The sequence below is a fragment of the Caloenas nicobarica genome, chromosome 3, assembly GCF_036013445.1.
Source record: "Caloenas nicobarica isolate bCalNic1 chromosome 3, bCalNic1.hap1, whole genome shotgun sequence".
NCBI lineage: Eukaryota > Metazoa > Chordata > Aves > Columbiformes > Columbidae > Caloenas > Caloenas nicobarica.
The window spans coordinates 76,934,718-76,949,930 of NC_088247.1; the positions used below are offsets into that span (position 1 = coordinate 76,934,718).

Here is a 15,213-nt window from a genome sequence, read left to right on the forward strand (position 1 = left end):
CCAAGAACTGGTTTTTTGTTCCAGACACCAAAGGTGCAGATCAGCTCACAACACACTGCAGTGGGTTGACCCTGGCTGGATTCCGGGTGCCCACCAAAGCTGTTCTGTCACTCTGCTGTCTCCATGGGGTCACAGGTCCTGCCAGGAGCCTGCTCCAGCATGGGCTTCCCAGGGGGTCACAGCTTCCTTTCAGCATCCACCTGCTCCAGCATGGGGTCCCCCATGGGCTGCAAGTGGATCTCTGCTCCATCGTGGACCTCCATGGGCTGCCGGGGGACAGCTGGTCTCACCATGGTCTGCACCACGAGCTGCAAGGGAATCTCTGCTCTGGTGCCTGGAGCAGCTCCTGCCCTCTTTCTTTACTGACATTGGTGTCTGCAGAGTTGTTTCTCTTACATGTTCTCACTCCTTGCTCCAGCCGCAGTTGTGCAGGCTTTTTTCCCCCCTTTTTCAATATGTTATCCCAGAGGTCCCAGAGGCAGGTCCAACTTGGAGCCAGCTGGCATTGGCTGTATCAGACAGAGGAGAAGCTTCTAGCAGCTTCTCACAGAAGCCACCCCTGTGGTCCCATCACTACCAAAACCTTGCCACACAAACCCAATACACATATCTAAACCCTTTCCCCTCAAATAGTGTGGTTGTACCAAACCTGCCTACCAGGAGTGTTCCCTCATATGTGCCATCATCAAATGCTGCTTGAGCATCACCTGGGAAGAGTGTAATTTGTCATGGGAGAAAACGATGCCAGGGAGCTCATTAAGGGTTAAAGTGTTTGGGTGATCATCTCAGAACTGTGCCCCAGCTTTTTTTTTTTACTTAGGAAAACATATGCAGCTGATTAGTCCTGCTGTTTTGGTTTGCTGAAATCTGGTGTTTTCGCTCAGACTCATGCTGGAAACTGGCTCAACATGTGGGGGTCAGACTTAACTTTGAGCCCAGACGTGCCTAAATGTTAGAGGGCGACTGCTGGGTACAATTTCCTCTTCTGAGTTCTCCTCTAGCATTTTAAGTAATGAGCAGGATCAATGAAACGGCTCTGTCTTTTGATCTAATTGTAGCAGCTCCCTTATGCAGAGCAATTTGGGACTAAACACAAACTAAAACACATTAAAAGATTTTCCAGCATAGTCATAAATAGTCATAATAGGCCACCTTTAGGTTTCAGGAGGGAAAAATACACTTTTAATGGAGCTAGGTGACTCAAGAAAAGACTGGTGATAGACTACTGTTTCGGATGAGTTATCTCATCCTAAAATAGCTGTTTATACCTACAGGAAGAACTCCTCTCTAGAGGGACCTGTCCTTCTCCTTGGAGAATGAAAGAAGCCTAAATGACTAGGTTAGATGAGCTACATAATTTTTAAATAGGTGAAGTCAGCTGAGAGAAACCTCACGCTGTGCCTAAAACATGGCATGTGACAGGTGCCAGTTGGTGGCTTTGCACTGGTTTCTTTCAGTTAGATGTCCTTTTTTTTTTTTTTTTACCAGTTTCCCAGTCTTGGTTTGTTCCCTTCCCCACCTGGTCACAGGTGGTCTCTGAGGGTGGGTAGCTCCGCTTCCCTGTGGCAACCTGAGAGCCTGGGCAGCATTTGGGGCACAAATTCATAATTTGGAGTGTGAAGTGGAAATTTAATTATTAAATTCTAAACCAAATACAGATTTTTGAACTTCTGCTGTGGCTGTTAGGAACAGGAACAGGACTTGCTTGTTGATGAAAGATGAGCAAGCAGCAGAGCAGGTACATTGCAGGGCAAACAATGTATCTCCCATAGAAAACCCACTGCCACAGAGCACTGCTGCCGTGGACCAGTGTCCCCTCCTCAGCGCTGTGAAGCTCAAACTACAGCCACACTCTGCAGGGTGAGAAGGACCTTGAGGATCATCAGACCTCCAGCAATGATGAGTCTAAATTTGGTTGAAAATGGGACTTGTTATGTTTGGGGTTTGTGCCCTCAATTACTGCACTCACCATGAGCCCTTTCATGGCTATTAAAGCTGGGCAATTATAGACATGAAAATATCTTCTGCTTCAATAAATGACCACATTGATTTAGCAGAATTTCTTTCTTCTTTTTTTTGACTTCCTAAAAATACTCTAATAAGCAGGTTGACTGGATTTTGTGCAGAAACAAGTACATTTTTAGAAAACGTAAGATGAAAAACAAGCAGTAAATTTCGAATGTGTTAAAATGAGAACTTATCCTAAATGCCCAATTTAAGCAATCACAGTCAGGAAGGAGCTCAGAAGCATGACCGATGGATTCAATCAAATACTAATCAACACAGCTCAGATGTCCAGTATTGAGTATCAGCTTCTTGCAATAAACAGCTAGCAATCTAGAAGATAAGAGGGGCTTGCAGGCATTACTTGATGAATAATTTTGCCTAGCAAATATTCAAGAAAGGTTAGATGATTCCGGGAAAGAGGAGAACAGCACAGGAGACAAAGTCATCAAATAAATTATTCACTCAGTTCTATTGATTATTGTATTATCAAAACAGCTAATATTCTACAATTACCTGGATCTGCTGCAATAAATTTTTCAGCTGAACCAAAAATTCTTTAGCTTCCTTTGCTTTATCTGAAACACCATTTAAAGCCTGAGACAGCTGTGCCTGAAAGAGAAAAAAGGAGGAAAAAAAAAAACAGAAAAATTAGACATAAAATGCAAATGTGTTTCTTACTAATCCTTGGGTTTGATGATTAATAATATGCTGAAAGGCTTATTTGCTGTTGCATGTGTTATTACATGCACCGAGTGTTTGTGCTAGAAAAGAATAGTTAAGATTTTAACTGTAATAAGATTTAATAAAGGTGAAATACGCATGTGGGGGCAGTGAAGTATTGTGTCTGCACATTCCACTTTATTGCAGTGACTTGGTAAGTCAAATACCTTTTTATAAGAGAGCTACCTACATATATAAGGAGATAATACTCTTACACAGTAGAATCTGTCATGCTAAAAAATCCCAAAGTGCTTTCCAAAATGGCACTTTTATTTTTCATCAAAGCCTGAATTCTTTATAAGTGTGGTAGATCCTACCAAACTTGAGATACACTGGGACTTCAAAGACAAATCTGCATTTTCAGACTTCATAGTCATGTCCCTTTGGGGTTCCAGTTTCCCATGCTCCAACCCAACAAAAGGGTGAATATTTCTGGAAAAGTTGGAGCAAACCTTTCCTCTAACTTTTGACTGGTGAGACATTTGGAACACATCTTTTGTAAGTCCATACTGAAGACCTAACCTCCCCTTTCTTCAGCTGGCACCTGAGATCTCTAAAACGAAACAGAGGCTTCTCAACTCACTTCCAGGATGGGAAGAAAATGGTGGTTCTGCCCCCAGCAGACCCAGAACCACCACAGTCTCACCAGAGCAGCCCCAGTGCAGCTTCCCTGGAAGCCCAGCTGGGATTCCAGAACACATATTGCTCTGCCTGTCAGCCCATGGCAAGCCCAGATCCAGCACTACTTCTCCATGCAGACATAATGCAGAGTGACCAGAGAGGTCTCATCACGAGTGTCCTGCAGGTCAGACACTCTCTTCATGGGTCTACTCCTCAGGCGGACTTGGCAACTACCAGAGTGCCAATGCCCATCCTCACCAAATGAATATGGCAACTGACATCAGGAAATGGAAGATGAAGTATCTTTGCTAACATCAGGCTTTCAGAAGGTTGCTGCCTCCTGTTTCCTTGGGACTAGAATGTGCCTTGAGACAGAGCCCTGTATGTAGGAAGGCACAAAGGTTACGGGCCTCTAAGAGGAGACCCAATTGAAATTAAGTAAGTCACCACTCATTCTCTGCTTCCCTCTTGCTCCGGGACCGAAGTAAATCACTCCATCCCTGAAAAAGGCACACAGCTCCCTTCTTCAGGCTGCCAAAGTTTGGAGCTCACCTCCTGCCTGAATGTCTCCTACACATCCTCCCCTTGTGCTGGCTCACTGGCGCAGGACAGGAGCGAGCAGAGCCCGGCAGCTGCCCCTGGGCACTCCACAGCCCAGCGCTCAGGCAGAGGCACTGCCCAGCCCCGTGCAGCTCTGCGGCAAGTGGGTACAAACCCCGACTGGGAGCTGGGGCTGAACTGCAGAGCAATCCTACTGTGTTTTCCTCATATTCACACAAACTTCCCCCTTTCAGCCCAGTTGTAGGTACTGCACTAGTGCTAAATTGGAAAATAAAATGTGCTTTACTAAAACTCGTTTGTAGCAAATGTAATGGCAAGACACATTGCTGTGTATGTTTCTTAATATTTGAATATTTAATATTCTCTTACACAAACTCCTGACGCTTCACGGAAATTGATATTTGATATGAACAGTACTTGAAGTCACAGAACAAAACACTAAGTCCTTGAAAGGGTCCCTATTTTCTGTCAGATCAGCCTCTTGGGACTTCAGATCAGCTCTCCACAGGCTGACTGTGGTTGCCAGAGTTAAAACCTCATCCTTTTTTGACTGCACTTTCTTCTCCATCCACGAGACACATTTGAGCCTTTGGTTTGTCAAGCTGATGCAGGACAAGGTGGAAGCAGCATATGACCAAGTGGCTGGGCAGCAAGTGAGAAAGACATACGTGGCAAAAGAATGGTATGCTCTGCCATTCACGGGCCTGACCAAATTGTACCAGGGAGGCAAGGGCTCCTTTTTATCAAATGAAAACCAATGGTTGGTCCTGAAGAAAGTACCACTTCCACTTTTCCAACATCTGACCTAGCTCTCAAGTCATCTCAAAGTGCATTTCACCAGATAAGAAGAGACAAAAGCTGTATGTGGGCATAACAGCAGCTATAGAAAATTGAATCACTTGCAGATGAACTGTAACCAGCATATGCACGACGGCAATTAGCACAGTGCACGACGGCAATTAGCACAGTCACGCCTGGCTCCCGGCTCCCATTGCAAAGAGCTGCAACAGAAACTAAGCGATGCCATTGTTCAAAGGGCTCGTAGGCAAATCGTCGTGTTCATTAAAACCTGTGGTTGCATTAACACAACTGCAGCGTGATGCCAAGGAGAAGACCAGATGTCCATTTGTGAAACCCACTTAGAGATAATAGCGTTGTTTTCCCAAGCATTTGTAAAAGATACCTTACAAAGCAATGGAATTTAGTCATGCTAAAATCAAATGGAGTTACATGACTAAGCCCTCAGCAGACCAACTAAGCCATAAAAAAATGCCCTGTACACTCACAGCAATCTTTTGTGCTGCAGAAATATTTACTGAAATGTTACAAGCTCTGTTGACTGCAACAGCTTATAACTCCTGTCAAACAGTATTCTACCTGGTGTAATCTTTAATAACTGGTCTTGCAACCAAAAATGTGGATGCTGGAGATGGATACCAAGTTCCTACTTCTATCAAATACAGGAACAGAGGGATAATGAGGGCAAGTAACTAAACCCAGATGGGCATGGAAGACCGATGCTTCCTTTGATTTTAGAAAATGAACCAGATAATGCCAACGTCCTTTTTCAACTGAACAGTTCACGCTCATTTAACTTGTTTTCTCTCCATCTCTCTTTAGCAGCAGATTAACTATTGATTAGATAAGCTTACCCTGGTGCTGAATCCTGAAACAGCCCTCATGTTTTTGGGAACGCAACTCTTTTAGCCAGACATTTGGAATCCAACACTTGCTTTCAACTGCCTGCCTGCCTGCCTGCCCTTTACAGACCTCTCCAGCTGTGGCTTTTTCCAGTATTTTTATATATATATAACCATTGCGAATGGCCAGAGTTGAAATGTGTCCACTCTCATTCCTCCTATTGGTAGGTCAAAAGGCCTACCAACTTAAATCTGGCAACAGTGTCACTGTTCCCACAATGAAGACCTAAAAGGACTTAACTTTGGCAGTAGACTTTACAAATACAGTTTTACTTAAAAACCTTGAACTGCTAGTCCAGATGCACAGTTCATGCAAGTGAATACCATGAAGTCCAGCAAAGTCAATAGATTTACACTGATTTATGCCATTAGGGCCCTGTTGTTATTCTACACCATTTTAATTCCTCTGTAGGAGATGTTATGCACAGCAGAGTAAAGGGGAAACCTGCACCATTAACATGGGCCAACCAATCTAGTACAGCTTTCATGCCAGCAGTACAGCTGGGGGCAAATGCACTTTACATTGCGCTGTATGGACAAGTTCATACATTCTGTAATTTGCCACTAAACCCCTATACGAGGCCCAGACAAAGGAGTACTCAAACAGTTTGAACAAAAGGCTGATCCAGAAGTGGTCTGGAAAAGCAGTTCTAGAGTCAGCAGAAAAAATGTTTGAAGTTTGTGGTTGTGGGATGAAACTGTGTCCTGAGAGGCGGGGAAATGGCTCTAGCAGCCTTTCTTAGGTGAAGAATACCAGCCACTGGCCTTAGAAGGAGTTAAGCAAGTGCTTATCAGCTGATGGTGAACAACTGTCAGTCTGTCAAATTTATTGGGCTAAGGATGCTTATGGACAAGCCCTTCCAGCTGCCTCTACCAGCTACACCTGGAGCATCTGGAGAGAACACATAAAGCTTGAATTACATTTGGCATACCACTCAATGTAAGTAATTTATGGTTTGGCCCAAGTAACTATAGGTAATAAACTTGTAGAAATTGCTTTATCTGAGAACTATTTCTAAGCAGAAATATCTAATTCCAAACTAATTTAGCTGAATGAATGTGAGCTGATGATTTAGGCTGTCTGGCTATATGGTTCCATTATATTTATCTTCCGTCAAGCGCATTGTTCTAGGAAAAATAATATTCACAAGAGCACAATTTTAGAGTCCCCAAATTAGTTGATTTTGAGGTTTTTTTTTCACTATAACTTTCATATTAATTGAGTCCGTAAATCAAGAGAAAAGTCATATTCAGCGATATTCCCAGAAAAAAATGCAGTAAAAATACAAACCACCAGGGTATTGTTCTTTCTTTTGACAATGTTTGGCAGTAGGAAAGAAAATTACTACCTGCGCACTTTGATAACACCAGAGTTTATCACATTGTTCAAAAAGGCATCAAACAGTTTTAACTCAAGGTACTCTATAATACAGCACAAGGTGGTCTCTCACATTCCAAAACATCAGCTACACTTGCACAGTGAACTCAGTCCCTGCCCCTTAAAATAATTCTGCTTGGAAGTGGATTCTGCCATTGACATAAGCAGCAACAGCTGTGAATTTGTAATCTGCTTCTTTTGGGCCAAGAGAACTTCTCTGCACAAACACCTGTTATGTTAGTGAGGAGATGGCTGAGACCTTGGCAGGGATCATTTAAACTGAAAAATGCACTGAAGAAATTTGTCTTTCTCAGATAGACAAACTATGCAGATGACCTCGAGGAGCATCTTTTTTTAATCTTATTATCAAAAGTGGGGTTTTTGCCTTGCCAAATGTCTTCATCCATTCCAGGGATGAAGAGGCCAATGTTGATTTTGTCCTCTCCCGCAGTGTCTGAAAGGATGTCTCCATGCTCCCTTTACTGCTAACTGTAGCAGAGATTGAGAAGAAGGGACTCGTGCAGCCAGCAGAGCTGGCCAAGCACTTTTTGCACAGCTGTGGGGGAAGTCCTTTCCCCCCAGTACAGCAGGAAGCTCCAAAGCACTGCTCTCAGCACTCAGGTATTGGAAGTCCCCTCTGTACGTTCATACATTTTAACTCATCATTTGTCCAGGGTCCACCTTTCTTAGCAAGAATGAGCTAACTTCATATACTTTCTCAACTTCTAAGGTCATGTCTTGCTCTTTATTCAAATGGTTGCAAAGTCTTATTTTTAACAAGGAGAGTGTGGCCAAATGACCCAGCAGCTCTACTAGAACTCCGCAAACTGCCGTGCTGCAAGACGGCTGGCTCTGAAGTCTTCCCATGGGGGCTCCAGGGAAGACTAAGGAGCATCGCTTGCAGGGAAGCATGAATCAGACAGACCGTGACATCATGTGAATTAGAAAAAGTTTTACTTGTTCTCAGACCACATCCATCCTACGATTCCTTACTCATCATGAAGGTCCCTCCGGCAATTCCTCCTGGTCTCTTTGGGAACCGTGTGGGAGGGGAGGCCTCTTTGAGGCCCAGGAGGCAACATCATGTCCTATGATCCTCCACGTCATGCTTTCCTCTCTAAAACATTCAGGTGGCTCTAGGCCACTCTCCCACATTGACATGTGGTGGGAAACGGCTGTAGCAGCTCCCACTGAGTCCTGGGTGAAAAGAAGGAATGACCGCCCCGTCTCCTCACAGGCAGTTGCTGCCTCCTGCAAGAGGACGGGATGGCCAAGGACCCTGTGGAAAGCAAACAAGTTAGTGTGACAGACTCACTAATCCCAGGTATCTGAGGCTTGGCTGAGGCTGAGATTTGCTGGCTGAGATAAGGTGAGGCCAACATGGGAGGGAGTCTGTGGGTTTTGTAACCCTGACCAGAGGCTGCAGGATCACTGAGTAGTCAGGCAAGATCGGAGACCTAAGAGCACCGAGCCATGAGAAAAAAAGTCTGGGAGGACGATGGATGTGAAGTGGCCTTATGTCTCACAAACTCCAAGTGGATGTCGGGGCACTGGGATGAACAAATCCCAGGACCCAGCATTGCCCTGGCTCCTGGCTGGCCAACGGGACTCACCTTGTGCTGCTTCCACATGGCGCCCAGGGCCTTCACGTCGTGCTTGCTGTGCTTGCCCTCCTCCAGGCACTGGTAGCAGACGGGGCTGCGGCAGCTCACGCAGTACATGCTGTAGTTCTCCAGGTCGTGCTCGGCGCACGTCGGCACCTTGCGGCCGCCGCCCGCCCCCTTCCCGCCACCGCTGCCGTCGCCGCCGGGGGCGCCCGGCTGTCCGGGCGGCGGCGTCAGGCGGTGCTTGGCGAAGGGCCCGCGGGCCGGGTGGCAGCGGAGCTGGCAGGCGGAGCAGTACAGCACCTCGCACTGCTCGCACAGCACGGCGGCCGGCTCGGGCGGGCTGCGGTCGCAGAGCTGGCACTTGGCGGCGGCGGCGGCGGCGGCGCGGCCCTGCTGGTAGCGCTGCACGATGGCCTCCAGCAGCCGGTTGCGCTGGAAGCCGCGGAGGCCGCGCTGGTCCAGGGAGGCGCTCCGGTGGCACTGCGGGCAGGTGAGGGAGGAGCTGGCGGGGCCGGCGCCCCGCGGAGCCGCTGCCGCTCCCGGGGGCGCCGGCACCAGCGGCAGCACCCTCACGCCGTTGGGAGACTTCAGGCTGGGGGTGTAGGAGCCGTAGCCGCTGTCGGTCTCGCTGTGCAGGCTCAGCTTGTCCGCGTGGTCGCCGCCGCCGGCCGCGCACTCCGAGTCCGGGCAGGCGGCGGGGCAGGCGGCGGGGCCCGCGGCCGCTCCCGGCCCCGGCGCGGCGGCGGCGGCTGCGGGGGCCGCGGGGCCTCGCGGGTGGAGCAGGGGCGGCAGGTGCTGCTCGCTCTCCGGGGTCTGCACGGCGATGGTGCGGGCGCAGGGCAGGCAGACATTGTGCGAGCAGGGCAGGATGATGGGCTCCCGGAAGAGCGAGCCGCACACCGGGCACTTCAGCTCCTCTTCCATGGCCGCGGCGCCGCTTTGTGTGTGCGGGGTGCGGGCCAGCTCAGGCGGGCGGCGCAGGGTCGCCGCCGGCTCCCTCCATCCCCCGCGACGCCCCTCGCCGCCTACCTCCCCTCCGGGCGCCGCGGCGAGGCCGGGAGGGCTCCGGCCGCGGCTGCCGCGCCGGGCGGTTCAGCACTCGGCGGGGTAGACAGCTCCGCGCGGCGGGGCCGGGCAGCGCCGGGGCCGGGGCCGCGGCCGGAGGAGCCTCCCGGCGACTGGAGGCTGCGCGGGGCGGGCGGAGGGCTCAGTCCCGGCCGCGGCTCGGGCGGGAACCTCCGTGAGGCTCTTCTGGCGTTGGACGCATAGAGTAATAATATATGGGGAAGGGAGGCGGGGGGAGGAGGGAGGGCAGGAGTAGGAAGGGGCGGGAGGAGCCCTTTCCAGCAAATAAGTGATCGCTCTCTCTACGGCTGGGGACGGCGAAAACATTTTTTAAAGGATCTCTAGCCAGCGATGGCTTTATATGTTTAAATAAAGCCATTGTTTGGGTAGCGAACTGAACGCAGGCGGGGTTTTGTTATCCCTAGTAGCCCTTTCTCCCCTCCCCGCGGAAAGGAGAAAGGAGGACACTTGCCAAGAAACTAAAAGGGTGCCTCTCCTTCACACAGATCTCACCGTGCTGGAGCACAACCGAGATGCTCTAAACGTCAGACTCTGTTAGAGGGAAGAATGAAAAAGGGGTTAAGAGAGAAACGCGAACCCTGGTTACAAACGCTGTGGCTGGAAGGGGCGGGAGAGTGTAGCGGGTGGGGAGACGTGCCACATCGCCCAACTCTAGCTGTGTAACCCCAACAGAAATGTGCTGCGAAGATAAATCAGGGATGACAGCTGAGAGTTTATGAACTGAAAATAACCATCCTTAGAAGAAAGAAACCAGCAGTGGGAAATCCTCCATCTGTTTTGTTTACATATGCTTAGCGTGGATGTAACAGTGGTTTGTTTTCGTAGTGAAGAGATTATACACAGAAGTGATTTCACTGCTTTATTATCATCATTATTATTATTATTTTATTCATCTGTCTTGTTTAAAAGCCACTTCTGTATTAACTTCAGTTCCATAAGCAGATCCTAATTTTTTTGTTTGGTTTAAAATGCAGGCTTGTTGTTTCAGAGCAGCTGTTTTAAAATGCAGAACTAACTGGCATCAAGTGAAAAACAAAAACAAACTAATCCAGAACATATTAAATACATCACCTCTCATCATAATGTTGCTTAGTACATTATGAGCATTTTGTGACACTTGGTAAGAAAGGATTTTCTAGTTTCAGGTTTTGGTTTTGCCAGATTATTAAAACTGTTGAAGCATAGAAAAGGAGGAATGGGGACAGAGAGGAGGAATATATTTTTTTTTTTTTAGTCTTTCCTCTCCACTGTTTTCCTTGTATGTTGCCTAGCAATTCTCACGACAAGCTGAGGGGAAAAAAGTCCTGAGGGGTTTAAAGCTTTGTATTTCCCCAGCTCAAGGTGGAAAGGAGCAGGTTTGTTCTCTGGTGCACAAAATAAACAGAGCTGACCCACATAAACCTGCTTTTCTTCTGGCTAGGTATCTTTTTCTTTTATGTGACCTCTGTGCCAAGATTGAGAGTTGATTCACTGACTGACTGGCTACCTCCAGCCAGAAACCTCAGCAGTGCAAGAAATGTTCTGAAACACCATTGATTTCACAGTTACCTTATGCTACTACTTTGCAAGGAAAAGCTGTGAGTGGAATGCTGTGATCTTCATAGTCTCTGTTCTCTGCTCTACCGTCTGTCAGTAGTGGGAGTGGATGTATGCTAAAGATTCCTTGCAGACCTATAGGTGAATCCAAGTCAAAAATTTCATGCCTATGTTGGAAGCCATAATCCTAAAGGTAATTAGAAAGGCATGGTAGCTTTTTACTGGACTTCTGCTTTCTTTCTTTACACGTCCTGTGTGTAAGGTGCCAGTGATCATAACGTGTGTAATGGTAGCATCAGGTCGGAGACATCTGAGCAAAAGTGGGTGTATCAGTCAGGAACTGGTGGAAATGTAAAGGTAGCAACACCGAACCTGTCCAGCTCCCCTTCACAGATGCTTTTTAGCCAAGGCTTCCAACTTCCAGAGTTCTAATATACTGAATTCTACATTTCTATTTTGAATGCTACTCTAGAGTTTATTTCAAATCCTCCAATTGTTTGTGCTTGACTACAGAGGGGAATGGCAAGAAAGAAACAATCTCTGAAGTACAACCACTCTCTTTCAAACTGAACTTTTCTCCTCCTCTCCACAAACCTGGCTTAGCCTGAGGACATATTGCCATAAGATGACATTCAAAACAGAGATCAAAAAGTGATGTGGTCTTCTCTGTACTGTGGTGTGACTTTTACTTCATTCAGGGTCTTTTTTCACCTGCTTTCAAAGTTTGTCTGAAACATTTATGCTGAGGAGAGCTATGGCTTTGAGAGCAGGGAGAGCTGTGTGGTCCGGTGCCCCCGTTTACTATGCCACTGACACCAGAACAGCTCGTTTCCCAGGAATTGTAGAGTTTGAATGCAGAAACCTTCGTCCCCACGGCACCACAGACCTCTGGTGGAACTAGCACCTACTGTAGCAATACTCAATGCTCTGATGGGTTTAGGTTGCAGAGCACAGATTTTCCTCCTTATGACAAGTATTTATCTATATACTGTAAGTGCACTGACGACGATGGAGGCGAACTGTCAAAACACCGCTGTCATCCTTACTGCTCCAGAGGCCAGAACAGAAAATGATCTAAGTGTTGAAAAATGCCACTGAACTTGAGCAGACTGACTTTGGACACCCTGACTCTTCCTGAGGAACAGATCACACCAAGTTGATCCCACTGATTTTAATGGAGCTAATCATAAAGCACTGAGCCTGATAGAATCGGGCCTTTACTATGTTTTGTAATCAAGCCAGTTTTGTAATGGAGATGATCACTATGGTTTTTTGTCTTTTTATGTTCAAATGAGTCTTTAATCTGTTAGAGCTGTAACAGAGTGTGGATAACCTAGAAACCCTATTCCAGAAGTCTTGGCTTTGATCTTTATTTTAGTACATCAGTATCACTAGTATCATCACCTTAAACTATTTACCCTCTGTAAGAACTTATTAGCATCTTTTATGTCCCCCCTGACAGGAAAAATGCCAATGAAGTTTATTTATAAATTTATATTAGAAAAAAAAAAAAAGATAAGGCAGGTTGCAGTACAACCCCTCCAACCCCTCAGTGAGGAGAGAGATTTGATTAATCTTTTTTTTTTTTCTTTTTTTTTGGTCATTTTCCTGTTCCTTTTCTTGTACCTTTTTATATTTTATACTGCCTTTACACATTAATCCCTTTCGAGTTAGTTTTCCCTCTTTCTTTTCTCATTTTTTTCCTTCGATAGTTATCTACCCAGGTCCCATCACTTCCTTCAGTTTTCTTTTACCACTGCTGTTTCCCCACGGAGAGCTTTCTGATTCCAGTATTCCAGCATTGCTCCTGCTAACGGGCATCATTCCAAGCACACATCCTGTGGTTTGAAGGGTAACAGAGTAAAAAGGGATCTTATCTCCACAGGTGCTTGTTCCATTGCAAAAAGAAGGACAGAGAGAGAGTTCACAAGAGCAGAGAAGACAAAATGCACCTGGGCTAATGCCAGCAGCTTGTATGGCAGTGTAAGGTGAAGAGCCTTGCTGTCTTGTTATAAATGCAGAGTGCTTAATATCAGTGGAGGATGCCCTCAGCAGCCACTGTGGCCAACACAGCTGCAGTGGCTGGTCATCTCTGAATTTTAGGCTGGAGTAGTAACCAGTGGCTGTGTGGTTTGTTACACGCCCCCCACACACCCCTTGGCATTGCTCTTACGCATGACAAAAAACACACCACACTCTAATCTCTCCTCTTTGCTTGTTCTTCATCACGTTCTTTACCAAGACTCTTCTTCCCAACATTACCAGCTCCAGCTGATGCTGGTGTTGCATGTTGTGTGTGAGGGGTGATGTGGCCAAGAGGCATGGGAGGGCAGGCTTTCACCATGGCTCAGAGGAAAAGCTGATGCATACGGTCTGCGGGGCAGGGCAGCGTTGGAAATGGTAGCTTTGTGTTACACCTTCCCTTCTTTCCTTGGTTTTGTATATTTACATTAGATACATTATGTAGGTGTAACAGTTTTGAAACTGGTTTGCTTCTGGGGTTTTTTTTTTGAGCATGCATTCAAGTAGCTATTCTGTTACTTAGGGTTTTCAAATGTTTGCACATTGATCTGTTCATGAAAGGAACGAAGGCAGAGCTTGGCAGGAGCCCAGAAGAGTGCCACAGAAGCATGGCTGCTGATAAAAAGCTTATCTGTTGGCTACCAGAGGCTGTATCTGTAATAGAAATGCAGCTACATATTGAATTTCCTCTGTCAGAGGAATAAAAAGCCATAAAAAGATATAATTCACAACAGAGGACAATTCTATACAATGGAATTTTATCCAGACTGTCTGCTGAGTATATACTTGTTATGATGGTTAAATGGCAAAAAATTATGCTCGACCCTAAACATTGCTTGACAAATACTCACACTTCTGAATCTGTTTCAGCAATCTGTGAATAAAATTCGATACAGAGGAAAATACTGCTTTAAACATATATGCCAACAAAAAGTGGTAGGTTGGCACGGACAAATTTCAGCAAAAGGTTGGTTTCAATACTTCTTAATGAATTTGGATTGAAAAGAAAGCACAAAAGGCACTAACCTACAATCAGGACTCTTGAGAAATAAGACCTCGTGTTTCTGTGATGTTGTAAAAATACCTTGGCCTGCAAGCCCCTGGAATTACTCCAAGGACATCTTGGCTTTTCTGCTGTGCAAGGAGCCCTCTCTTCATTGCTGTTCCTGCAGTGGAGTGAGATCATTTCCTTCACTGCTGCAGTTCAACCTGCAGGCAGCATCCTCAGAAGGGTGCTTGCTCTTTTGAGAGGCGCTGGACCCTGAGCAGCTGCTCGAAAGGAGAGCAGGAAGTTGTGCCCTCCTTTGGACCCATTTCAGGGCACCATTGATGATGGGATCATGGTCAGAATCTTCACAGTGTGGTTATTATAGAGGAGAGGGTGGTAGGAATCTGTCCTGGGCACAGACTGGCGGTCTGCCTTAACCCTCTCCTGCCTCGGTTGCCTGCTCTCCCCAGCTGTCCCCATGGTCATCCCACTCATGCCTGTAAGGGAAAGAAGCGTATCTGGCTTTTTAAAAAACTAGCCAAGGATTAGATAAAATCCAAACTTGTCCAAATATTCCCTTTTGGCAGGAAGACTGGAAAGAGGTAGGAAAAAGTAATGGCATCCTATGCACTGGGGGAAGGGAAAACAGAAGGGGGACACACACCTCTGACAAAACCAAAGGAAGAGCAAGTGATCAACATTGAGGTGCCAGCGTTTCCTAAAAGCACAAGGTGGGCTGAAAGAAGCACAGTTGGAAAAGAGGCTGGGCTGGGTTAGGTACTCGTATATACAGTTGTAAAGTGGAGGTAAATTGCCACCATGTGGCAATCTCTCCACATGTAAAGAAAATAAGTACTTAAAGGGGGTGGTGAAGTTTTCTCCCTGAAAGGACAGGCAGTATTCTGTGAACTGGTCTAGGGACCTGATCCATTTTCACTCACACAGAAAGGTCTTTTATCTAGAAGAGAGGCCTAAGTAAATTTGCTA

The 15,213-nt window shown here is 46.6% G+C and overlaps 1 protein-coding gene across 12 annotated transcripts in view; it reads right to left on the reverse strand.

Moving 5' to 3' along the window:
- TRIM67 (tripartite motif containing 67) overlaps positions 1 to 9,518 on the reverse strand; it is a 35,718-nt gene extending 26,200 nt beyond the window's left edge. For 7 of the 12 annotated variants that reach the window (XM_065630850.1, XM_065630854.1, XM_065630852.1 and 4 more), the window contains exons 1-3: positions 9,390 to 9,518; positions 8,601 to 9,281; positions 2,521 to 2,616 (exon numbers count right to left, since the gene is read on the reverse strand). In XM_065630850.1, coding sequence (XP_065486922.1) covers positions 2,521 to 2,616; positions 8,601 to 9,281; positions 9,390 to 9,518 — 906 coding nt within the window. Of the gene's footprint in view, positions 1 to 2,520; positions 2,617 to 8,600 lie in introns of all 12 variants that reach the window. The other 5 variants (XM_065630855.1, XM_065630853.1, XM_065630845.1 and 2 more) reach the window with 3 other exon arrangements.
- Positions 9,519 to 15,213: the final 5,695 nt, after the last annotated feature.